The sequence below is a fragment of the Sturnus vulgaris genome, chromosome 13, assembly GCF_052056855.1.
Source record: "Sturnus vulgaris isolate bStuVul1 chromosome 13, bStuVul1.hap1, whole genome shotgun sequence".
NCBI classification, from domain to species: Eukaryota; Metazoa; Chordata; class Aves; order Passeriformes; family Sturnidae; genus Sturnus; species Sturnus vulgaris.
This window is the reverse complement of record NC_142255.1, coordinates 20,774,806-20,800,192: the sequence shown is the minus strand read 5'-3', so window position 1 is coordinate 20,800,192 and position 25,387 is coordinate 20,774,806. Positions and strand designations below refer to the sequence as shown.

The following is a 25,387-nucleotide window of genomic DNA, read 5'->3' as shown; positions in this document are numbered from 1 at the left end:
GGTTTCTCTTCCAACTTCAGCCTTAAACAGTCCTGTCCTCCTCAGACAGCCCCCACCTCCAGCCTTTAGCTGTAAATACTTACTGGTTTATAGCTAATGCTTGCCACCCCTCAAAATTAAGTCTTTTGATATGCATTTACATCCCTCCCTAACCATGTCCTCATCACCCTTCCCAAACTCAGCCTCATCTCCAGGCCTAGAACCTCTCCCTAGGTGAGGGACTGTCCTCGGGTAGGAGTGCTGACAGACCTGTGCATGAGCCCAGCTGCATAGCCCGTGCTAATCCCAGCCCAGCTCTAGCCTTTAAACCCACTGGGGCTTTGGTACTGGAGGCCCAGTTACAGTAACCCCTGTGGCCGTTCCGCTTCCAGGCCATCTGGGAGTTGTGATCCCCCACCCTACACCACTTTGGTGAGAAATGCATTCCTTTCTTACAATAAAGTTTTCATTTTATGTCTAAATTCAAGCATTCCGAGAAAACGTGTAGCAATTCTATCAAGACAGACATGACAGGCACCAACATTAGTCTTTCATTACACACTTTTCATGCCTTCTCTCCACAGATTTCTTTGAGGCAACTCTGACTCCTTTTCTCACAGGCAGCTCCACACAGCACCGGGACCACTGGGGACCGCCCCTAAAGCACCGCCCCGGCCCCGCCCGGTCCCGTCCCCGGGACCTCCGTGCCCCGCCTCGCCAAGCCCCGGCTCCGCCCCGAGCCTGCCCGGGCTGCGCCGGCACCATCGCTGGCGGCCCCGCCCCTCTTCCCCGGGCCGAAGCGGGCTGAAGGAGATGTCCGCACGATTGGAAACGCCGCCGAAAATCGCACCCGTGGGATCGGTGTCGGCGTCGTGCGCAGGCATCCCACTAGAGCGAGCGGGCTCCTTGCTGTGCCCCCCTCCTTTTGCAGCCAGAGTTAGAAGGTCGGGGAGCGACACCCGAGCCGCCATCTTGGGAGAGGCAGGCGCGCAGTACCGCGCTCTGCCCACAGGGTGGCGCTTGGGAGACAGGCAAGGGATGGAATCAAGGAGTGTCCCAATCCTTGAGGAAATCCCCCGGAATGAACGCCCCAAAAAACCCCGACCAGAACTGAGAAACCTCCTGCCTCTGTATGAGTGCAAAGGGTGTGCAAGGAGTGTGCAAATAGTGTGCATTAGCAATCGATCGCCGAGCTAATCGATCGGCAGTCGCGATCAATCGATCTGATCAATCAGCAGGCATTAGCAATCGATCGCCGAGCAATCACTCATTTCACAGCCCTTGCACACTGATTGCACGCTCCTTACAGGCACACTTCTTCCACTCTCCTTGTGGACTCCTTGCACACTCTTTACACACTCCCTGCATACTCATTGTACACTTATTCACACGCATTGCACACCCCTACACATTTCTTGCACACTCCTTGCGCTCTCCTTACAAACTCCATACTCCTTAACAAACTTTTTCTGATTTTCTGGGGTAGGAGCACCTAAAGCCAGCAGAACTGGCCTTAACCACTTTTTGGAGGATCTCTCTTCTTTCTTCCTTGCCAAATTCTCACTGTCAAAACCCAGCCTAAAGCTCAGCTCCCCATCCCCTCACTCTCCAAGGAATTGGGCTTGGATTTCCCAATCCAGCAAGGCAGAAATGCAGTTGTCCTTACTGTATATCCTAAATGCAGTAATTGCTTAAGAAATAATTGAAAGAAACTAGAGGAATTAAATAGTGAAAGGGAATGGGATGGGGAGCACACAGGACAAGAAGAGAACACACTGGACACAAAAAGACACGCTGGACAAAGAGAGGAAAAGGAATGGGAAGTTGGATATAAGGCTGAAAGAAGAACAGCAACAAACTCCAGGGCTAGTTATTAGAGTGTGGCTGCTGAACGCATCAAAAAACCACCAGCTCAAACAGAACAGCTTACGGTCATGGCTCGGCCTGGGACTCATCAATGAACATCTGTCTCTTGGCAGGGCCATAAAGCCCCTGAGAAAACATGAGGTGAAAGGTGTACTCCAGATTTCTTGGGCTTGGTAAGTAATTTTTTTAATCAGGTTGGACCACACACATAAACACCAGAATATGTTTAAATACTGTCTTAACACCAGCAAGTTTACATATTTCCTTCCAAGCAAACTTCAGAAAAATTAGTGACACAGCCATTTTAAATACTAGGAATGTCTTTCATGAGAAAAAACGATCTAAGCTGAAAGAACTGCCTCAGTGTAGATCAAACAATTCGTTTAAACTCTGAACAGTAACCTGAACAAGCAGGCCAACTTGAAGTTTGCAGGAGAAACGTCCCTTGAAAAAAAAAAAAGGAAAAAAAGGGGGGAACAGCTGAAGCAAATGAATTTAAAGGTCAGATTATATTTTTTAAGAGTCTCTGCATTTTTATTGGATATAGCAGAACAGCCAGCACCACCACCACTGTGAAGAAGCGCAGACAAAACCCTCATGAAATATCAAAATAAACAGGAACTTGAGTGTAGCTAGAAAAAATAACTTTTTAAAAGCTAATCTATTTGAGATAGGCTCTACCTACAGACTTGTCCAAGGAAGAAAACTAACGTTTATTGCATCAGACAGATACATAAAACATTGCTCTAACCTGGAAAAAAAGTGAATTTTACATTTCAAATGCTTTGCAAGCAACATTAAAAGTTAACGTCTCAAGACATTTATTTTTCAGCTACCCTCCCCTTCCACAAAAATCTTTTTATCTATAAGCCCTAGTAAATACATTCCACAGTCCCTCCACTTAAGGGGATTAAGTGTGATAAACAGAAGCAAATGAAGAAATATGAGACATTCAAGCTGATATATGTGGCTGTAGTATATAATCACAAATAGTTCAGTAACTGTTTATGATGCTTACTGATTACCCTGACCACAGTAGTTCTAATCTTGGCAACTGGCCACTGCCACCTCTACCAATGCAAGCTTTGCAAACAAAAAGGGTAACCTGGACCTTGACCATGTTTTATCTTGGTCATTGCTGCTTGAGAATAACTGGAGTCCAAATACCACCCGCAACCATTTTTTGGCTCTCAGGAAGAAGCTAAGAGACCTCTACACAGTGCCAGCTATCTCTTTGCACAGGGAACAAGAATTCAAGCCTCACAAAGCACACAATTAGGCAAATTAAGCATTCAGATGGCCTAAGTATACTCTAATATTAGTTTAATTTCCAAAGCTATGTAAAAATACATTCTAAAATAACCGCTCTAAAGGGAATCTTCAAAGTTGAAGATTATAAATAAACAAGAAACCAACTTCCTGCAGACTCAGTCAGGGCTGTCAATTCCCAAGAGGTTCTTAGTCCTCCTTCATGATACATTCTATACAATTAGCATAAGGTGGGAATATACTGATACATCATTACATTATTAAAAGTTGTAGGTGCAGGTTTCTATCCATCTCTCCTTTTACACACTTGCTGGCAGAGGTTGGTTACTTCCCATAAAATTTCTTATTCAGAAGAAAGATCAGAAGATTGACATTCACTTTTGCTCTGTCAAACAACTTCATGACAGCAACACCTTCATACTGCAGCTGCAAGAGATCCTGCCAAAGAGAATATCTCGATGAGTGAGGAAACCTCAAGAGCTTACAGAGAATATAAAAGACTGTAGTATAGTAGGATCTTAAGAAATATCAACGAAAAAGCACACACCCTAAGATAAAAAAAGTGAGAGACTCATTAAAAAGCCACTCTTACTGTGTAAAAAATAGTCATTCTAAGGCATTTAAGATCTTAATCATTTTAAGCAGTGGGTTTCAAAAAAACTACGTAAGAGAGCAGAAATAGAAGACCATTCTAAGTAATCCAAATTCAGATCTAGCCATCTCCAGCCTTGTCTTTTGCACAATAGCCATAAATTTGCTGGAACATTCACAATATTTAAGTTTCCTATGTGCAATAATCCTATCATGTACCCACGAAACATTACAACATTCCAGTGTCCCTTTCTGAAAGCTTTAGTTGCCACAGATCTCAGTGAAGCAGCTTATAGCACTTCAATCTAGGGCACAAAAAGAAATGGCATCTCAGTCACTATGCATATGGTGTCGATTCAGTCTCTGAGGTTTTTACATAAGGCAGTATTTCCAGTTATACTTTGCTTTGTCAGCAATGCAGCTGCACTGATTTTTATCTCACCAATGAAATTCCTTCAGCAATCCCACTCCTGCAGGTAAGGGTAGGTGGGTAGGTGTGGGCATGTGGATGGACATGTATGATGTTGTATCCCTTGTTGCTGTCCTCTGGTAACATCTGCTTTATCTGCAAACCACTGCTACAAAGGCACAGTGGTATAGTAAACGATGTGCTGAGAAGCCAGTAACCTTGGGTAGCCCTGCCATGAACCAACAAGCTCATGACCAGCTCTGATGGATTAGGACCAGAACAAACCAGGGCAGTCCTCAAAGCAAACAAAAGGTGTGAGGCAGCTGTCCATCTCAGCAGTCAGTCAGGTAGCGTGGACTAACTGCAAGGCAAGGTGCTTCTGCACACCATCTGTTTTGAGAGGCCTGAGGCTTCCACAACTAACAAACCTAATGAAGACCAAGATGGACAGGGGGTGGGCAAAGAAGTGGAAGAACAGGACAGAGACACCAGGTGTAACATTACTGGCATGAGAGAAAGAACAGGGAACTGTTTGGGAAAAGGTCAGTCAGCACACCTGTTCTGGTGGCCTAAGTAAAGGCTGATACCTAAGGAGGCAAGGGGAACTTACATGACACTATTAAATAGGATAGTTCTCACCTGATAATGTAACATAAAGGTTTCCATCTGTACACCCATGAATTTTGCTTTAACCTCAAAATCTCCTACTTCTTCTGTTGGACTGATTTCAAAAATCACATTTTTAAACCTATGAAATTTGAGAAATGTAAAATTATTATCTCCATTTGACATGATCCCATAAAAGGCACCCAGACTCAATGTAACAATGAACAGAAGCCTAATAGGTTCTATGTCTGGTAATCATGGCACTAATCATAGCATGGTAAAGCATAGCAGGAAACAGGATAATTTAATTTAGCTTGTACAATCTAAGCAGTCTACTTCAGTGTTGCACATTCATGCCTCATTTAGTGCATTGAGTCTAAAGTATGATTCAGAGTTGAAAAAATTCTAGTAACAGCCAGCTCCTCTATATTCCACACAAGCCACGCCAGCTTCTCAAGGCTAGCAAACTACAGCTGGAGAAACTCAATCTAGCATTAAGCTGATTTTTCAACAACGAAAGCTATTAACCACAATAACAATTCACTTAAGAAGGTACCCTTCCATAACTTTGGGGGTGACAGAGAAGGGGTTGGAGGAAAAAGGATGTCACATTTAAATCACATTACACTTCTCAATGAAAGAATTGCTTTGCTCCAACCTGAAAAAGAGAACTGCAGAGTGATCACTAGCAAGGTTTCTTGGCCCTAGGGATGTCAGCCTAGCAACTTTTTCAGCTTTAATGGCTAAGTCTACTAACAACACTAAAATTCCAAGAACAAAAGTGCAAGTCAAATGTGACACAACCTCAAATAGATCTCGAAATTGCTGGTCCTCAACTATGACCTAGACTATAGCACCTAGACCAGTTCTATGAAAAAGACAAGAATTCAGCATACCTATTTTCCTTTTCCTCCAAAAAGGCTATTTAGCTGTAAAGAGTTTTAGAAAGATACTCACTGGTTACCTTGCAGGTCCTCAATCTCTAAAAGCACTCCCTTCTCATGAAGTCGAGCTGCTGTGTATTTCAGAGAAATCTTTTTACTGTTTTTGCCTTTCATCTCTCGAGGTTTCTTAGAGACTCTGGGGACAAAAGACAAACCAAACAAATTAGAAGGTTACAAACAAGTAAAGACATTTTGAGCAGTGAATTTTCAATCCTATTTGAAAGAGGGGATAGGATCAATACAGCTAATGAACTATGACTAATGATATATAATGATGTACTTCTACTAATCAATTCACCTGCAAAGCACTTACAGCCCAGATCAGATCATTAATTTTCTACTATTTGCCAATAACATTTAAGCAGGAAAATAATATTAATAATGAATAAAGATAAACAAACCAAAAAACCAACCAACCAACAACAACAAAAAATCCCACCCAAAACATAACTATTTGGTACTTCATAAAAAGCAATACCATCTCTCATTAGGCAAAAAAACATGGAGAAAGCTGAGACTGCTCAAAAACTTCCTTGTATTTCCATTCTGCAAATGAAAAGGGTTCACATTCTCACATCTGACTGGAGAAGACCAACATTTTTTTTCCCCCCCCAGAAAATCTGAATTGTTTAGCACTGTAGCTGACTTCGTTTGGCATAAAAACGGAGACAATTTGTGATCAAGGGTTTCCTTGTAGGTAACTATGTTATTTTCATTCTCTGTTCCTAAGAAGGACAACAGGACAGACTGACTGAGCAGCAAGTGCATATGTAGGCAATAAGCTTCATACCACTGGACTTTCTGTACTCTCTTCTTCCAAAGGGACCAAGAAGTCTTTCAGGTCTGTCTTTTTGACCCCAATCATGGCAAGGACCTCTCCCTGTATTTTCTTACTGCTGCTGAGACCCTTTTGCTAAAACTATCGCTTTATGTGAAGAGCTCAGACGAGGAGCTTTGAGCATATGGAGCTTCATGGTTGTTCTTCTTAGCAACATATGCTTTCTTGTAAGAAAAACTTCTAGGGCCATAGAACCACCCACCGCAGGTCATCAGGTTCGAGACCATCTAAGGAACCTGAAGGTGTGCAAGTCCATGGACCTTGATGAGATGTGTCTGTGGGTCTGGGAACTGGTGGAGGAAGTGGCTAAGTCACTATCCATCATATATGAGAAAATGTGGCAGTTCAGTGAAGCTCCTACCAATTTGAAAAGGAAAATAAGGAATATGCAGTCTGTCTCACCTCCGTGACTGGCAAGATCCTCCTGGAAACTATGCTAAGATACATGGAAAACAAGAAGATAATTGGTGACAGCCAATATACCTTCACTCAGGTGCCTGGCCAATTTGGTGACCTGCTACAACAGGGTTAATACACCATTTCTGGATGAGGGAAAAGCGACTGACAATCATCCACCTGTATTTGTGAAAAGCATTCAACAACATTCCACACAACATCCTTGTGTATAAATTGAAGAGACATGGATTTGACAGATGGACCACTTGATGGATAAGGACGCAACCGGATGGTTGCACTCAAAGAATTGCCGTCAACAGCTTCCCTGTGAGGGTTGTGATGCCCCAGGACAAGTTGTCCTGGGAAGCTGTGATTGTCCCATCCCAGAACTGCTCCAGTCCAGGCTGGATGAGCAACTTGGTCTGGAAGGTGTCCCTGCCCATGGCAGGGCAGTGGCAACTAGATGGTCTTTAAAGGTCCCCTCAAACCCAAACCATTCTATGGTTCTACAGTTCCAAGATACTTACTTGCCCTTGCTGGCCAAGTTATCCAAGCAGGTCTTTATGTAGCTTTTGTAATAATCTACTTGTTCTCCATAAAAAGTAGCTTTGGAGTTCAAGGCATTGTATGTCTGCTGCAGCTTCACTAGCTCCGCCTTTCTTCTCTGACGGTATCTGCGCTGATTTCTGATATCCTACACGGCAGAGAAAGACAGGCAGAGACTTAACATTGAGCTCTCCAGGTGCTCAGTCCCAGAGTCTCTGAGTACTTGAAACACACCATTTGATTTTGCTTAGTCTTGCTTCATGCAAGGCATGAGCACTCATTTGCACTTGCCCCACTTTAAGTGTCACAGTTTTTTCTCTGTGATGACTATTTGTGGAACTAACCGACTCTACATGGCAGTACACTTGCACCTTTTGTGGCTCTCTCAAACTTCAGTTCTGTTCTAGTTGCGATGACTGGAGTGGGCACTGAAAGCCCATGATATAAAAGCAGCAATTTTTCTAGCACTGGGTAGGGAAAGTATCTTACAAATCAAGCACTACAACCTTAGCAGCACACAGACTTCATTGTTTTTCTTTGTTAGTCAGCCTTTAAGCATCACTTACCTTAATATCTCAACAAGAAAACACTATATTCATTGACTGCTACTTTAATTTGTGACACATTATCTAGTACATTACACATTAGTACAAGTATATATATTAGTATTAGTATAATTAATTCTTAGCAGATCCCTGAAGGCGATCATTTAGTTGATTTACTTAGGTAACATTTCCTGAATAGTTTTTCAGTAAACAATGTGATATAAAATATATTGTCACTGTAGCAATATACAGCAGTACTGGATCTCTTTTGCAAGTTTTTCACAGCCACCCCCGTATCGTTTAGGTATTCTTTAACATGCACATTTAAATCAAAGTAACAGTTAGGATGTCTTAGAGTTATGAGCAAATGGCATACCTTCGCAATGTCATTGATTAGTTCCTGGTATTTATTTTCGGCATTCACTGGCCCCAGTTCTGTCAACTTCTTTAGGCCTGCCTTGATCTTTTCTTTTTTTTCTTGGAGATTCAAGTTGCCATCTTCCTTTACAGAGACAGATTTTTTCATCTTATCAGGAGTTTTAGCATCACGGATGGCTCGTTTCTGCATAGCTCTATGATGCTCTGCTTCCTAGAAGAAGAAAACAAAAACCTGCAAGTTCATAAGTAGATCATTTTTAAGGTGACAAAAGAAGCAGAAACAGATAGTCTGATCTCTGGCATAACACAGTACAAAGGGCTTTGCTTGGCAATTCTCATACTGACTTGAACGCGTTTTGATGAAAACATCCTACACACAGGAATCAGCAAGAGCCTACCCACCATCTAAAATGGCTTTCTACATAAACAGTTTCTAGCAACTACTGCAGGAATAAGACTTACACATGCAATTTACTTCTATTGTACACCCTCCTGATTACCATTACACCCTGCTCCATCATCAGTGGAGACAGCTTCACTGCAATACGGAAACTGAGAGTCCCACGTATACCCACATAAATCTAGATAGATGATGATTTCCTAGTCTAAAACCTGCATGGATGAACAGCATCATACTTGCTCTGAGGTAGCTGAAGTTTCCAATATTTCAGTTAGCGTCTCCCCTGGCTGGAAGCGGATTACATCAACAATTAAACGTTTCGTGCTGCAAAGAAATCAAGGAGAATAAGAGAAAAAAATTTAAACAGAAAGACCTTTAATACTCCTCTGTTCTGCAACAATACCAATGTTACTGCTTTATGTAAAGTCAGATTATTACTAGATGAGCACTCAAGTAGTCATAGGCTAAACCAGACCAGAACCCTGAGAAGCATTTTACTTTTTGGACAGTGCATTATTGGAAACCTTATTTATTATTGGTTCTCTGAAAAGTTCTTCTCTGTAATATGCACAATTTGCTCCCCAAAACTCCTCAAACAGCAAGGATGCTACCACCCCATATATTACAAGGTAGCCTCAGTACTGCCGTGTGGACCACAGAAACTGCATTCAAGGTGAAAGATAAAGCAGGTAGCAGCCACAGCCCATGTGTGCAACGAGAAAAGCTCTATAGTATTATCCATCCATAAGCATGCTTCAGTAATCTATAACAGGTATCAAAAAACTGCAAAGGATTATTTTCTTATCTGCACGGGAGACAAAGTAGATCTCAACTCTCAACTGGTGACAGACAGGATCATTTCCTGGGGGTCATGATTTGAGCTGAGATTTAATCACAGTCGGTGTCCACTCTGAAGCACTTGTGCCCTTAAGCCACACAATGAAACCAAATAGCATCTCGGTAGTCAGGCTGGAATTACTTCTGGAATCACACAAACGGCATCATACAGCCACCTTCCTCACCATCCACAACTCTAGTGACTACCAGTGCAGCTGGTAAATCTTTACTTTTGATATCAACGTCACCTTCGTCTGGTGGGTAGGAAAATACTGATGTATCTTTTAAGAAGTCTGGTTAAAGCTACTTTTGGAGACAAAATTTTCTTGTGGGAGATCTCTTGTCTATCTAGGCCACATGCATGTTGACCAAAGATTTTTCAATTAAACTATCTAGCATCTGTGCAGGAACGCACAAGAGGAGGTAAACATGCATTTGAATGTCAGGTCATTGCTCCATACATCTCAGCAATAGCGATTTCCTTAAAACTAGCCAAGAGTCACTATCAGTAAAAAGTTTCTGCAATAATAAAATCCCTCACAGTCCATGGGCCTCTTTCCATTAGGGTAGTAATACCCATGTTTCTCAAAAAGACTATTAGTCTTCATCAATTAGAAGTCATGCCACAGAATGTAAAAGGACATGGCTGCAATCTCATTGTATTTAGAGTAACAGTCCCCCCACATTTCTTTAAATTATGCTTCAATTCTCATTTTCACATGCAGATTAACTGTTAAAGTTCCAGCTGCTCCTTCTATCGAGCAACGTACCAGGTTACCCCCTACTTACTTCAACAGAATAGTCCGTGCATCCATCTCTGCATTCTCATCACCAGGAACATCAAATTTATTAGTGAGTGTGAGAGAAACTTCAGTCTTTGCTAGCATTTCCCTGTTGGGGTCATTAACGCTGCCAGAACCTTCTCCTGCCAAGCAGAGAATTCATAGATTAAAGCACATTCTTTACCTTCTTGACTGTTAGGACTTCGTAATTTTTCCCTACATAACAGACCACAGAAAAACCAGACTGTTTCTTATACTGTCAAAAAGGACACTTCAAAACCCAAACCAACTTTCAAAGACATCATTTTGAATATATTACAGACTTTTTTCATAACAAATTTGAGAGAATGCACTGGCCAGAAAAGCACCACAAAATCACCACTTCGCATGCCTTAAAGATTTACATGTGTTCCACACTGTATCTCAGTCTCTCACTGACAATAGTGGTTGAACTGCCAAAAGTACTTTAGAAACAAAAATGTGATGATGCCCGTATGTCCGTGTCCTCAACAAAATGCATCTTTCAAGCTACGTGCAAAGCCCTTGTTAGCAACCAAGCCTGTCATCATCTCTTGAGCAAAATAAGCTATCCCATCAAAAAGAATTTTTCTTGCTCTAATTGTATAGGGACTTCCACCAGAACAACTGTTGCTACCTTTCCCCCCAATTTTTAAAGGGCTGCAGAAAGATTTAACTCTTGACATATTAGCCACAGTGACACTATGCACACAGGAGAAATGAAATGGGGAATGAGGGCAAGTTCTAGCTAAACCCATGGTCTATGCTTGTTCATAGAATGCTTCTTACATTCTGTTCTTTGCCAGCACTTGGAAGAAAGTGTGGTTGCAATCACTCCTTTAGAAGGTTCCAACCTTTCTCATTAAGCAACTTTAAGGTAAGTTCTTGATGTCAGAGCATCCTCTCCAAAAACTGTGCCTGGTTTGCCTCCCTCCCCCCGCTAGACTAGAAACTTCAAACAACTGCAACTGAAACCAATGAAGGAGAAAAACTTGTGCATCTTTCCAGTATGTGTTATATCCTTAAGCAGTAAACTGTGCCTCAGGTTTCCCTAAGACTTTCACAGATTAGTAGTGTTAGCTCCTCCTTCCCCCAACCAGAACAGGATAAAACTCTATTTTTCTTATGGAAAAACACTCTGAAGGAGGGGGAAAATGTTACTTCTCCACATGCCAAAGACTCTTAAAGGTATTTAATTGCTATTTAGTACATTTATTACTGCACTCTGAAAGGAACACCTACAGATCTCCAGAAAGGAGAACGGATCTTTGCAAACAAGCTGGAACAGGGACACAAGCACAGAGAAACTGCTCCAGTGTAATGGAACAAAGAATATATGTCAATATTTGTCTGTCTTCTAGAAACTTCTGGAGCGGGATGAGGTGAGGTGGGTGGGGAGAAGAGAAAGAACCCCTGTTTTTTTCAGGGCAGTAAATTATGTAGAGAAAATATACTGCAACGAATCTGCTGCTACTTTTTAGAGCACATCCTCTTAAACGACCTGTAATGATTTCTTACTGTTTCTTTACTGCACTTTAGGTCATATAAGGCAATATCACGTATTACTTTAGCAGAACAAACTAGACCACCTATTAAGGACTCAATTGTAGGAACCTCTCCGAGATCATCCAGCAGCTCATGAATTGGATCATTGTGCTCAGGAGCAATTGCGTCTTGATGGTCTAAGAGCAACTAGATGAACAGAAAAAACAATTATGTTTCAACAGTACATCCTTTTCTAGACAGTAGAATTTCATTACTTCAGGCCGGTATGTTTTAGAAAAAAATCACTGAACTCCAAAGTAGCAATGACAACATTCAGAGCTGTGCCAATATCACATACTCAAATGCTTTCTGAAGAAACTGAGTGAAGCCATACCTAAATTACTGCATTCTGTAAATCAACAAGCTCTCGCAAACTACAATCATGACAACTTTCAGCCTTGTATTTGGTACCTTTGTGTTTCAGAGAGAAGCAGCATTTTCATCACAAACATTGCTTATAAGGAGCAACTGTGACTAATGTATACTTACAGTGTGCGTATTGATGATTTCACCAATAGAAATATAAATTACTGGTTTAGTGAGAGTCACCAAGTCTGAATATTCATCAATATTAAATTTATCCTGCAATTCAGGAACCTCACAGGCAGCCTGAAAGAAACGTCTTCGGAACAAAGAAGGAGAGAAGAGTCAGTATTACTCTGAAAGTCATGCGATACGTCAAGACTATTATTTCTCCATGAGAATCTCAGGAATAGACTCTTCTCTTTCAACTACGGTACACCATGGCATACTACAGTTTGTCAGCTTTAGTTTAACAAATCAGAAGCAACCTAGTAAATTCAATTATTGATACTGGCCATGTTGACATTTGCTCATTTTCAGAACTGACAGAACTGGCTTCAGTGACCTTGCTCTCCTGTCCCCACTGCATTATCATCCTTTGCCCCCAACTACCTCTGGTTACGTTTTTTCCAAAACACAGGAGATATGACAATTCTTGAACAAAAGCTTACTTCAACTACATGAATAGCTAAATGCCCACCTGCTTTATTCCTGGTCACCACTAGATTTTCATGTGGAACCAGGGCTCACATAGGACAGAAGAATGTACGCCCATTCTGGTTGTCCACATCAGAAGTACCGCAATAAGTATGTGCAAAAGCCACCTTTATTTTGGACACAAAAACTCTTCGAAAAATATTCTAAACTCTTGACTTTGCAATCTCATTAATATACAATGCATTGTTCATAAATTCCAGGTACACATTTTATCCGCCATTGTCACTGATGCTTGTGGCAGTCTGGAGTGAAATCTCTTTTATTTTTAACAGACTGCATATTTGACAGAGATAGAATTTTCCATATTCTAAATTTAGTATTTTCCCTTTTTACTTGCAATATTACCCTCTGCCAAACTTCCCAGCTTAATCAGCTATGGTCTTCTACCTGAATTTCTGGTGTGACTGCAATAGGTATTCATTAATGATGCTTAGATGAGCATTGTCTCCCATGAACATCTTATTGGATGCAGCATGCTGTAACATCTTTGCAATGGAACCAAGGTTTCTGCGTTGATCTGTCGTCAGCTGACCTCCAGCTGAAAGGTCGATGATGTCAAAGGCATCTGGTGCAACAATGGCTGGATTCATGTAGCGATAATAGAGTAAGTTACCAACAATCTGGGGAAAAGAGAAGAAATGCATCAATACACAGCAGTACAGGACTCAACTGAATTTTATTGAAACCACTCTGTGTTTTGATAAGTTACTTCCTTGTAAGCCTCTTTCCAAGACAAAGGTTCTGATGTATAGAAGCACACACCATCCCAAAAAATTTACAGTGAAAAAAACAGGAATATCATAAAGATGCATTAGGGTGGTCAACACAGAGGAAAGCCTGAGCACTATCAGTCACAGGGCTATACAGCAGCAGATATTCCTATGCGTAAAGATTTAGAACTCCAACTTACAAAAGGAGATACTACAAGTTACCAATGAACTACTGATATGAGCATGAGACAGCCTAACAGAGGGCAGAGTGACCACAGTATAGAGGAATCTGATAATGAAGTTTCAATATGGAACAAGAGCTAATTTTTAAAGAAGCATGCAGCACTGGCTGCCATCTCTGACAAAGCAAAAATAGGGAGGAAGAATGGCACACCAAAAAGTTAAACTGAGGAGACTACTTTCCATTTCTTGTCCAAAGTCTTTCTCCCTTTCAGAATAAAAGCTTTCTTCTATAAGCCAGCAACATATTCAGGCACAGACCCCTAGTTAGTGAGAAACCGTTTAATCCAGAAGCATGAAAATCAGAAGTACAGAAAACAAATGGCATTCGATGCTTCAAAAATCCAATTTACCTAGTCAAATGTGAGCAGCAGTACATTTCAAAGAAACTACAAGGAGAGATTATCACATTATCCATGTGCTCACAATACTCTTCTACCCTGTACTGGATATTTTGCCAAAAGTAATTCCAGCAATGAAAAGGCATTAACCCACCATGCTGATTTAAACAAAAAGCTCTCTCACCACATGCTCATTTGCAGAAGGCCACATTCACTGAATCTTGGGTTCACCTGCTTGCCATGTGACTTAAATGCATGGAGGAGATTGGGGTCTGAACAAACACTTGAAAACAGAGAAAAAAACCTAGCCATTGCTAAGCAGTCCCAGAAATTAATAACTGGTTTCAGTGAGATAATGTTTTGACAAGTGTTTTATGCAAGCCTCTGATGTACTCTCACGAATTATGCCACGGAATGCTAACAGTCTGCTGACCATTAACAGCCAAACTGTTTACTGACAGTAAAGAGAAAAAAAAAATCCCAGGAAAGAAATTGAATTAATGACATTTGAACCCACAGGGCAAAAGGAACAGTATATTGTATGGGTATCTTTGGTTGCTAAAAACAATCTACAAGTAGCTATTGCATGCAACTGCAGTTTTGACTTTCGTGTGGACAGTTAGATTGCTTCCATGAGGATTAACAAAACTTGCAGTTTTCCACCTAAATTTACAGATGGAAGAAATTAATTCACCTGCATAGAAAGAACCGATGTCTCAGAATGGGAAAGCACAGAACTAGAAGAGAGAAGAAAACAGCATTCAGATTGGTAATTATTTTATAATGAAGCAGAGGCAGAGAAGCTTAAAGAGACGTTGTCAAGTATTCTAATAACCAAACTACGTTGTATTAAGAAGTAATGATGCATTCATGGGCATAACTTCACAATTTACCAAAAGCATGAAACCGAAGAAATGTCAATGAAAACCTCAACACTGTAGTCATCTAAGAGCAGCTAATATTAGGATCCTTTTAGTTCTCCAAAGCAACTGAAATGCAAAATACAAAACTGACTAGGCGTCATGGGAAGTGACTCTACATATTGCCATCAAAATATCCTAGTGTGTTACAGATGGAGCATTAGGAATAGCAGAATTTTGCATACAGATTTGTCTCCTTCAGGAAGGAGCAGCGGGCTGCCATCACACTAGTTAACGCAAGGTTTACTTTCTAGGAGCAACAGTAAAACCCAGGTCAAAAAACCTAAAGGTCCAAATGCCCAAGATACTAAAAGCAAAACAGAAGCATCAGGATACTTCCTTCTAAACAATGTATTCCATCTCAATTGATGTGTATGAAGTTAACATCAATAGCCTGATGTGAAATATTGTCTATCTGTAGAGGTAAATGAATAGGTTTACATGCACTCCTCTCCACACACACACCTAACGAGAAGAAAGAGATGTACTTGTCACAGCCAATCTGGCTGACAATCATTCAAAAGGTGTACAGATCCTCACCTTCAGAAGCTCATCCTCGCCAGCATCAGGAAACTTCTCATGCAGGGAGTCTTTTAGGACCTTGGCAATGAAACGCATTCCATAACTGAGAGAAAGAAAAGGTCAAATAAGACTGCTGCAAGCATGAAGACACCAGCAGCTTCTCGGGGATAACACTGGTGCATCAGACTCACGGGATTTTGTCCACTGAACTAACAATGGCAGACAGGAACTTGTCCGTCACTGCCCTCATGTTCCTGACCGAGGCATCCAGGCGCGTCCTCACCTCTTCATGACTTAGGGCTTGCTCAGGGGTAACATCATACGGCAGTTTGCTATTTGAAAAAGTCAGACAAATAAAGGAGAATATTACTCAGGCTAGTACACTTCAAGAATGCATAGCCTGACACAGAAACACTCACTTCACTATCAAAAGCTATGCAGTACATTTAACTAACCTATGTGGCACCATCAGAACTGAAATTCTTTTGCTTTTACTTCCTTTACTTCCCCTTGCAATGGCCACTGAGAGAAAGATCCAGTCAACTCAAAATTTAATCTTTCTTACAGCATGCACACTAGGCAAAAAAAGCACCATCCATAACACACAGTGGTACTTCAGACCGCAAATTGGTGAAAATGAAAGTTATGCATTTGGGTATTTATTAAGATGATGAAAATCTGGATACAAGCAGAAGCTAGAGCAGCAACAATAAAATCAATATAACATGCTGCTGAAAGAGTAGTTTGGTTTTTTTTCAGTCAGCTGAAACTATTGCATAGTACACCAGTGAACAAAAGACAGATGAAGCTGGTAATTCATAAAGGTGTACCCTAAATCTCATGTATAGAAAAGAATCTGAACACACATCTTCACTTCCATTTTTAACATGCCCAAAATTTTACATAAAATGTGCAAAGGTGTATGACTGCAGATTGCTTTAGATATGGAAGAATTCATTCATCTGTATGGCTTTTTGCCTTTTTTTTTAAGTACATTTAAAAACCCCAATAACGCAACAGAATCCTCAAGTGCTAGCAAATCACAACCACTGAAGAAAAAGAAACCAGAATGACACAAAATCACATAGCTCAACACATCATCAGTATCATCGGTGGCTGATATTAATTAGAAAGATGTTAGGATCAGAAGAACTGCAATATGATGCTTTCTGCCAGCAAGAGCAGCTTTGTGTGCTTGTGAATAGTACCTGTTTGCACAGGTCATGCATGACATGAATATGGACTGACATGGAAGTGATTCCCAAATACATTCTCTTACAATACATTATTTTAGGTTAGAGGGCGTCTCATAGCTAACTATCAAGTTAGCATAGAAAAACACAAAAGAGCATTTCTTCCTCCATCACATAATGACATTCCAATTCAATACTCTCAGCACCATAGACAGAATATGAACTTTAGAACTCTCAGATGAAAGCTGTCTTGACAATCAGTTGGACAGATGCATGCAGTGGAGCCAAGGATAGTTTTGAACGACTAACTGAGCAATGCAAAGCAGCTAAGCAATGTTTAGAAAAATACAGTATTAACAGGTCCCATACCTGGCCTCTCCCGTTTGAGATTCCATCTGGTTAACCCAAGACTTGTAAATATCCACAGGATCAGTTTTGATATTAAGTGACTTGTCATCAATGATTTCCTTCACAACTGGTGCAAGGATCTGCCTCAGGGCATTCTGACCTCGGGCACCACGATTGAAACTTACCACCATTTTAATAACAGTAGGATTCCCAGTCACAATTTCATGTATCTGGTCTACTTTTGATCTGAAGAAGAAAGAATCTATATGAAATCTGAGGTACGCATAACTCTGTCACTGCCTACAGTTCCAAGCATGACTTTGGGGCGGAGTGGGGGAGAACCGCATGTTTTTTAGAAGTTGTTATTTGTTTCAGGGCATATATCATCTTCATGCTTAAAAAGCATTCCCAAAAAAGCTTAAGGGTAGTTCCTCAAAAAGTTCATTGCATATTCTTCCTCACAGCAAGTTCTGCCACTCTGCATTGTAAAGAACTGAAGATATGTAACACTGTGCCCCTAAGGCCTAAGCAATCCAATAAAACATGTCTGAGCACAGCCAGAGTTTCTAACACTGATAGGAAATAGAAATGCCAAACAACAGAGATTTCAGACTCCTCATTAGCTTTTGGAAATCCAGAGAGCTTAGATTTAACTCTCTTCCTGGTTCATAAAGCCTAAGTTTGAAGCTTGTTGGATGTATTTATCCTATCAATGAGAATTGAGATTAGACTGAATTTTAGTATGACTTTGCACCAGATCAAAAGAAGCTGCCACGCTGAGCAGTGAAATCTTGACTGAAGTGAAAAGCCCTCATCTCCAATGGACACAACTGATTCTTCTTTTATAGACTACATTAACAGATATGAAATGGAAAGAGGACAATGAAGGTACAGATTAGCATTATCTGCATATAAGCACTAGACTTAACATGGAAGTGGCCTCAATTTCAGGAACTGCCAAAACTGATTCAACAGCAAGAATGTGCCGTATGCTACCACATACTTGATCTCTTCCTGTAGTGCTGTTTGGAAAAGTCGCAACAACAGGTATTCCTCTCTTTGATTGGATGCATAGTTATACAGCGTGAAGATGACAGAATCCATGAATTTTGTGGATTTGTTTTGAGGCATCTGAAAAATCAGCTTGGCCAAGTAGGTTGGGTTAGTCTACAACAACAAGAAAAATTACTTAGTTTGCACGTCCCCGCTGGTGTCGCTAAAAACTAAGGTGGCTCAAAACAGTTGCTGGCTGGACTTGATCTTAAAGGTCTTTTCCAACCTTACTGCTTGTATGACAACTACAGTGCATAAGTGAAGACTGTGCTAAGACATACAACCTTCTACGACGAAAAGTTATCAAGCAGTGTTAAGAAGTGGCTTACCTGAAGTAGGTAGAACAAATGCTGATAGGCTTCCAACTTTTCTCTCTTTTCTTTGCTTAGTGCTTTCAAACCTCCCCTTTGTTTGTTCAGCATCATCATGTCAGAGAGCTGTTCCTTGTTCTTCTTGGTAAGTTTTTTGCTATGAGATACAACATCCTGGAAAGAAAGAACAGGTACAGATTTCACTCTGAGAAGTTTCTAACAAGCAATACTGGAAAACGGTTGCATCTGAGAGCCACTTCTCTTGGACGTAGAAATACAGGGTCAAGGAATCCCTGGAGCTATTAAAGTGAAGCATTATTTGCATAATTGCTATGGCAGCAGTTTCTCCATCTGGAAGTACATGTTCTGCTTTGTTCCTTTGCTGACTTCATGAATTTGTCTGAAACCCTAGAAGGATTAGTCACTCTTGGTGGCAATTACTCGCAGAGCTGCTAGCATTCTGAAGACGCTTGGAAATGTTTTCTCTTTTTAAACTGGGCTTGCAGTTTAAAAATACTATTCCATATTCACCTAGATCACTACGTCCACATACTGACAGCAATGGCACTTTGCACTGCAAGCATCAGCCCAACCACTGCAGCTGCCTTTTAAGATAAATTTCACTCAGAGAAGCCTAGGGTACTGAATCCAGGACCACATGAAAAGCTGACCAGTACTTCAGCTTGAAGAAAGACAATGCTGTATCAGCAAGAGACTTTTCCTTTTCGGTGGGGTTTTTTTTGTTTGTTTGTTTTTGGTTTTTTGGGGGTTTTTTTGGAAATTAATCACACCAGCCAAAGTTAGAGGGGGCTTCATTTAGCCAACAAGCAACCAAGCAGCACAAGCGTTATCTCCTGCCTCTAAAATTACCCCACGGCTGCAAGCTTGTGGCATGTGACTTGGTTAACCACAAAGGAGCAACAAAAAAGAGTCTCAAAGCCTTTAAATACAAAACCTATTGCATTCATTAGATCAAGACAGTCTTGTTGCCTGTTTTAGCTTCAGGACTTGTTTCTTTTCCTCCTATAGTTTTCTTTCTAGGAAATCATACTAAATTAGTGGAACGGACTAAGAACGTACTGGGAGTAAAAACTATGTCTGGGGAAACGTTTTCCACCGGGCCTGAGCAACTGACATCTGAGGCCAGGAGCTCTCCATGCTAACTACCACTGGGCTCAATTCAATGTGCAGCTGGTCTCCCAACAACACATTTCTTACCTGCAACGTAATTTTGTTTTTCACTAGCAAACCAATTTTGATGTCCATGAGATTGAGGTCATTTTCCAGTTGCTGATTGGATCGGATCAAGGTTACAACTTCTTCACGCAGTTTCATTAGCTCAAGCTCCTCCTGAAAATCTTGGTCACTCTGATCGAGCAAGTGGACAAATTTCCGAACCACAGCCATAGGTGGGTTTTCAGCATTAACTAAAAATAGGCAAGAAAATAGACAACGTTAGGGGGATGGCAAACAGAGCACCCAGAGCCAAAATAGTACCATCATGTCTAAACAGCTTCAGACATTTATAATTTTCCTGTTTTGAGAAAATTGTTAGAGAAATAAATCAAGAACAAAATTAGTATTAGGATAGGGCAGTCCACACTGTTAGAGCTAACTGCAAAGCTTTAGTTCTATTTTTCAGCAGGGAAAAAAAAAAAAAAAAAAAAAAAGGCAGCTAAAATCAAGTTCTCCTTTACCCTCAAGAACTACCTACTCCCTGCACTGCCCTATCAACTTCATCCCAATTGCTCCTCAAAACTGTCTTGATGTTACAGATTACACAGCCAACATCTTATTGGTTGACAAGAAGCTTGAGGTGACCCAGCAATGTGCACTTGCAGCACAGAAAGCCAACTGCATCCTGGGCTGCATCAAAAGTAGTGTCGTCAGGAGTCAAGGCAGGTGATTCTCCTCCACTCCAGTCTCATGAGACCCCACCTGAAGTACTGTGTTCAGCTCTGGGGCCCCAAACACAATAAGAAGGATGTGGAGCTGTGGGACTGAGTTCAGAGGAGGGTTACAAAGATGATCAGGGGGCTGGAGAATCTCTCCTATGGAGACAGGCAGAGAGAGTTAGGGAATCTCTTCTATGAATCTCTGACCCCTCACAGAGATTCGAGGTACATGAGTTTTATCCTCTTGGCAATACTTACTGAGGGTTTTGTAGTCTTCTCGTGCTTTGTTGGCTCGGATAAAGGCTTGAATTTTTACAACATCATTTATCTAGGATTTAAGAAACAAAAAAGCACGTGACATCATTCTGGAAATAGTACCAATTACAGAATACATTAACAAGATAGCCTCTTACATGGTTTCTGAAATACTGCAGACGATCTCTGTAACGTCTTCTGGCTTGATACATCCTGGTCATTGATTGAATCTATTGAAGAGTAACCAAAACACTCAGATATAAACCTTATCTATAAAGTTCACTACCCCAAAGATTTACCAAAAAAATCAGCAGGGAACCTGCACTACCTTTACTACTTGGTCCTTTTGTGCACGTAGGTAATCCAAACGGATTTGATATGCCTTCCTTTGCTTGTAGCCACGCCACTGAGACTGAAAAAAAAATAGGCACACTCACTTTACTTTTCCAATTAAACAGAAGTAATTCCAAATCTGAGCTTCTTGGAGTTCCACAGCTTCCAACTGCCCTTTTAGCTAAATGAAACATAAAGGAGATACGCTTATCAAGGGATACACTGTGTGAAGCATTAACTATTTTCCAATTGTAATCATGAGAGACTTGAAATTAACCCATGAAGAGCCTGGGCCTTCTGAAGCACAGTTAGGGGTCAAGGCTACAGTTAGGTTGACAGAAACGGTTCTACATGAGGATCACATGTTAGCTGCTGCTGATGGTGAGAACAACGATGTAACATTTTAAGCCTTCCGAGCAGACCTGCTGCCATCCACACTTGGGAAGTGAACTCAGGCAAGGGCTCAGACTACACTTAAAGGGAGAGTGTTACTTTAATGATCTGGGAGTGGGTGTTGGAGGTTTTGTTAAATATACAGGCAGAGTATGTGTCACTTAGGCAGAAACAAATAGACATATACTGCTGAAATAATTAAATACTAATAGAGTGCAAAGCAATTATTTCATTTGCACACATTTCAGTTACAACACCACAGAGAGAATTTTTTTGTTGCTTTCCTGTAAATGCACCCAATTTCACGGTGAATGATCCTGCCATCTCTTTCAATCCTCCAAATCCCTGGACAAATTTGAAGAGAAGCATTTTACTCAAGAACACTGAAAACCATGTTTTCTCTTGAATTCATGATGAATCACAGCAGGAATGCATCTCATGGTATTATCACCATACAACACACTTCATATTTCCTTATTCCCAAAACACTGAAACATGTAAAAAAAAAAAAAAAAAAAACGGTAAAGCTTCCTCAAGTAAGTTTTTCTCTCTCCAACCCTATGTGATTATTGGATTGATTATACATGACACCTAAAAGTAAATAATATTGTGTGCTGTAACTACCTAAATTGGACAAAAACTGTCAATAAGCTTGTGTACAGAAAACAACTGCAGAGTATGAGTTCCAAACAGAATTAAAGGGTATCACTACCTGAATGCAAGTGATTGCTGGGACTTGCTTCTTCAAAAAATTCATTCTTGAATTGAATTCCTGGCGAACAAGATAGCCTCGACAGCAAGCCTGAAGTTTCATAATCAGGCTCTCATTGGCAAGCCACAACTGTTCTCGGTTGTATGCTGCAGTGACTCCGGATATGGTGCTCTGATTTAATGTTATGATAGGAAGAGGGAGCCAGAAAAAGAAAATGGAAATACAAGAAAAAGGATGTTACATCAGCTTTCCACATTGTGCTTATAAGAAACTCCAAAACTGTCTTTCAAAAAACAGCAACATCGTGGTCCTGTACTCTTTTAGTGACAGGATAAATTTTTATGAAATGGTAGGATGAGGAGTTGTGACGCAATCTGATGATGCCTAGCAAATCAAATGTAACCTTGTTAACATGACTATGGCATTGAAGGATTCTATCTTAGAGCTGCATCAAGGGTGGGAATGATACAAACATCAACTTTTAAGAGAAAGAGCATGTGTTAATCTACTCTACCTGTATCTCTTCCCGTGACAACTGAGTGTCATTTTGCACAAATTCTGCTGGTTCATCCCATCCTCCCTCTTTGGTCCGCAGGTTGTGATAATAATGATATCCTCCTCTCACCCAGTGTTTCACCCACTCACTGCCATTGCCTCCTAAATGCAGAAAATGCAATTAGAAGTCTGAAAATCTGACAAGTGTCTTACCATTCACACATACAAATGTTACAACCAGGAAATCTACTTTACAGATTCTTCTTCCTCCAAGCAAGGAAAGGGATGTTTCTGAGTCGCTAATGACCTCATATGAGAGCTACCTAAACACAACACATTCTACAAGTGGAGAACATTATAGCATTCACACACATTTTCGAAAAAAAAAAAAAACCTTGTTTTACAAAGCATCCACAATTGCCATCTACAACGCAAGATTTTTTTTCCCAGGGGTTTTTTCACCTCTGGTTCGAATTCCACGTACAATAACCTTGCATTTATTTCACTAACAGTTAGCTACTTAAGGTGTACCTGCTGCCCTTTTCTTGACTTCTGACAGTTCTTGCTGGTACGTCTCAGCACATTCTGGAGTGACTCCGTATAGCCCAACATCAGGTGAACGCAAGGCACTCAGGGTCTGGCTAACATCACCATGATCTACTGCTTCATTAATGGCCAGAATTCCTAAGGAGACTTGGATAACACCAGGAAGCAGGTTAGCTCAGGGGCTCAGTAGCTCACAGTAAGCACAGAGTGGCAGAACAGAGCAAGGCAACAATGGGTGGACCAGTCCACCTGCAAACACCGTTAAGAAGCAAAGGTGAGTATCACTGATGTGTAGTACCCTCTTTATCTGAAAAACATGTGAGTGTTTGTCTGGTAATACCTAAGAGAGCCAAGACAAGACAACAGCAAATAAGAGGTAATGCTCACCAGAAAACACCATTTCAGTTGTGCACGTGAACATTCTCACTTCTACCTAACCACCCACAGACACACACAGTAAGTCCCAAATGACAAACAATTTGATAGAGATTTGTTCAACAAGGTAATGTGGTCTAATGGTTGCATGTAAAACTGGAGAAAAATGCATATTCCCCCACAAAAGAAGAAATGCAGTATTTGAAGAATCTGACATTCACTCCTCAAAAAAACACACCTGCACCAGAAGCCTGTAGGCTCATTCGGTTTCCTCTGCCACACGTACATGACATTTCTAGCCTCCAACATTTCCTTAAATAACTGGTATTTGGCTGGTAGTAGAGATTAACTGCAATACTGCGTGATAATACTTACATCTCTGGGACTCCTCTGTGTCCTTGTTAGCCTTGTGAATCCCATCCTGAATTTCATCTAGCCAAAGTACAGCTGTTTCATCCTTTGTGTCCTAAAGAGAATACAACAAGAAAAATACACTGTATCAAGAGAAAAGTATCACTATTTTTGCAAAGTAAGATAACCTATATTCAGAAATAGCCAATAGAGAAGTTCTCCATATCAGAGGGAATAAGAAGTATTTCAGTCTTACTGACTCCAGCACAAGGACAACATGTGGATTTGTGACTGGCAGAGACTACTATGGCATAACCAAACTCAATAATTTCTCCCAGACAAAAAAAAAATTTTTCAGGAAACAGAACAAACAATAAGTTCTATCAAAGGGAATCACTCTAATAGCTGAACGAACACAAGGCCAGGGACCTGGTACCAGCTAGTCCTAAAGCCATACTAGCTAAGAGGATGACTTCCCAGGAAGTTAGTCCTTCAGCAGATGACTACACAGAGCTGTCGATGCACATCTGTGTGCAGAAACGAATAAACCTTCGTGTAACTAATGTCGCATCAGGCTGTTCATTTCCGTGCTCACTAAACTTCAAACCTGCACAAACTAGCAAAGCCAAAAGCATCGTACATATTGTGGATGGCTGTACACACAGCAGTCAAAGCCATGTTTTAAATATTTATTTTAACAGATTGCTTGTCAAGGCGCAGTGATCACACAGTATCCTGTATTTTGGCTGGGAAATCCAGCCAAATGAGCTAATGTTACACGCAGAAATTTGAGAGGAGGAAAGGGACAAGTGTTTTGCAAGTCCCAAAATATACACAAAGAACAATGACCCAGCAGTTGCCAAGCAAAAGCTTCTCGCCACCCACTGCTGCTTCCTGTAGGTAACTACCAAAAGAAATGCTAAGACGCAACTGCCATCCCTCTGACAACTTTCCTCATACAAACAGAACACAGGAAACGTTTAGTTCTGGAATGGAATAATAATCACACTGAACAAAAGAACCACTATTTACAACATTCAAGAGCTTTAAGGCCAGACTTAAAATGAACACTTCCTTACATGCTTTCCATATTTTTCCCACTGTTTTGGCAGATCTGAAATTAGTTGGCTAAATCATACTTCATTCAAGAGCTTAACATGACCTTCACAGGCAGATCTCATCTGAAAGCCAGACAGTCCCACAAGAGTACCAGCAACAGCAAAATTCCTGTCCAGGGTGTGGGGGAGAATCATCACTGTAACTCTACTGTAAATCTACTACCTGCCCACGGAAGTCAACCTGAAGACTACCAAAACCATCTTGTGCTTCACTACAGTTTTATTGCTGCAAGGCTTTCTGCAAGGTACACACAGTGTAACATACCACATCTACTGGCCTTTTCTCTCTCACCACATCCTATCAGAA

The 25,387-nt window shown here is 40.9% G+C and overlaps 1 protein-coding gene across 3 annotated transcripts in view; it reads right to left on the bottom strand.

Annotated features, from left to right (window-relative positions):
- Window positions 1-2,005: 2,005 nt before the first annotated feature.
- IQGAP1 (IQ motif containing GTPase activating protein 1) overlaps window positions 2,006-25,387 on the bottom strand; it is a 46,176-nt gene continuing 22,794 nt past the window's right edge. For 2 of the 3 annotated variants that reach the window (XM_014887816.2, XM_088172801.1), the window contains exons 16-38: window positions 23,987-24,077; window positions 23,222-23,383; window positions 22,710-22,852; window positions 22,196-22,366; window positions 21,086-21,169; window positions 20,916-20,987; window positions 20,761-20,830; window positions 19,826-20,034; window positions 18,626-18,781; window positions 18,247-18,410; window positions 17,265-17,489; window positions 15,894-16,034; window positions 15,721-15,805; window positions 13,357-13,589; window positions 12,439-12,571; window positions 11,994-12,096; window positions 10,394-10,529; window positions 9,004-9,091; window positions 8,366-8,578; window positions 7,426-7,592; window positions 5,678-5,800; window positions 4,754-4,862; window positions 2,006-3,552 (exon numbers count right to left, since the gene is read on the bottom strand). In XM_014887816.2, coding sequence (XP_014743302.2) covers window positions 3,439-3,552; window positions 4,754-4,862; window positions 5,678-5,800; window positions 7,426-7,592; window positions 8,366-8,578; window positions 9,004-9,091; window positions 10,394-10,529; window positions 11,994-12,096; window positions 12,439-12,571; window positions 13,357-13,589; window positions 15,721-15,805; window positions 15,894-16,034; window positions 17,265-17,489; window positions 18,247-18,410; window positions 18,626-18,781; window positions 19,826-20,034; window positions 20,761-20,830; window positions 20,916-20,987; window positions 21,086-21,169; window positions 22,196-22,366; window positions 22,710-22,852; window positions 23,222-23,383; window positions 23,987-24,077 — 3,192 coding nt within the window. In that variant the 3' untranslated portion in view covers window positions 2,006-3,438. Of the gene's footprint in view, window positions 3,553-4,753; window positions 4,863-5,677; window positions 5,801-7,425; window positions 7,593-8,365; window positions 8,579-9,003; window positions 9,092-9,492; window positions 9,749-10,393; window positions 10,530-11,993; window positions 12,097-12,438; window positions 12,572-13,356; window positions 13,590-15,720; window positions 15,806-15,893; window positions 16,035-17,264; window positions 17,490-18,246; window positions 18,411-18,625; window positions 18,782-19,825; window positions 20,035-20,760; window positions 20,831-20,915; window positions 20,988-21,085; window positions 21,170-22,195; window positions 22,367-22,709; window positions 22,853-23,221; window positions 23,384-23,986; window positions 24,078-25,387 lie in introns of those variants that run through there. The other variant, XM_088172802.1, reaches the window with a different exon arrangement.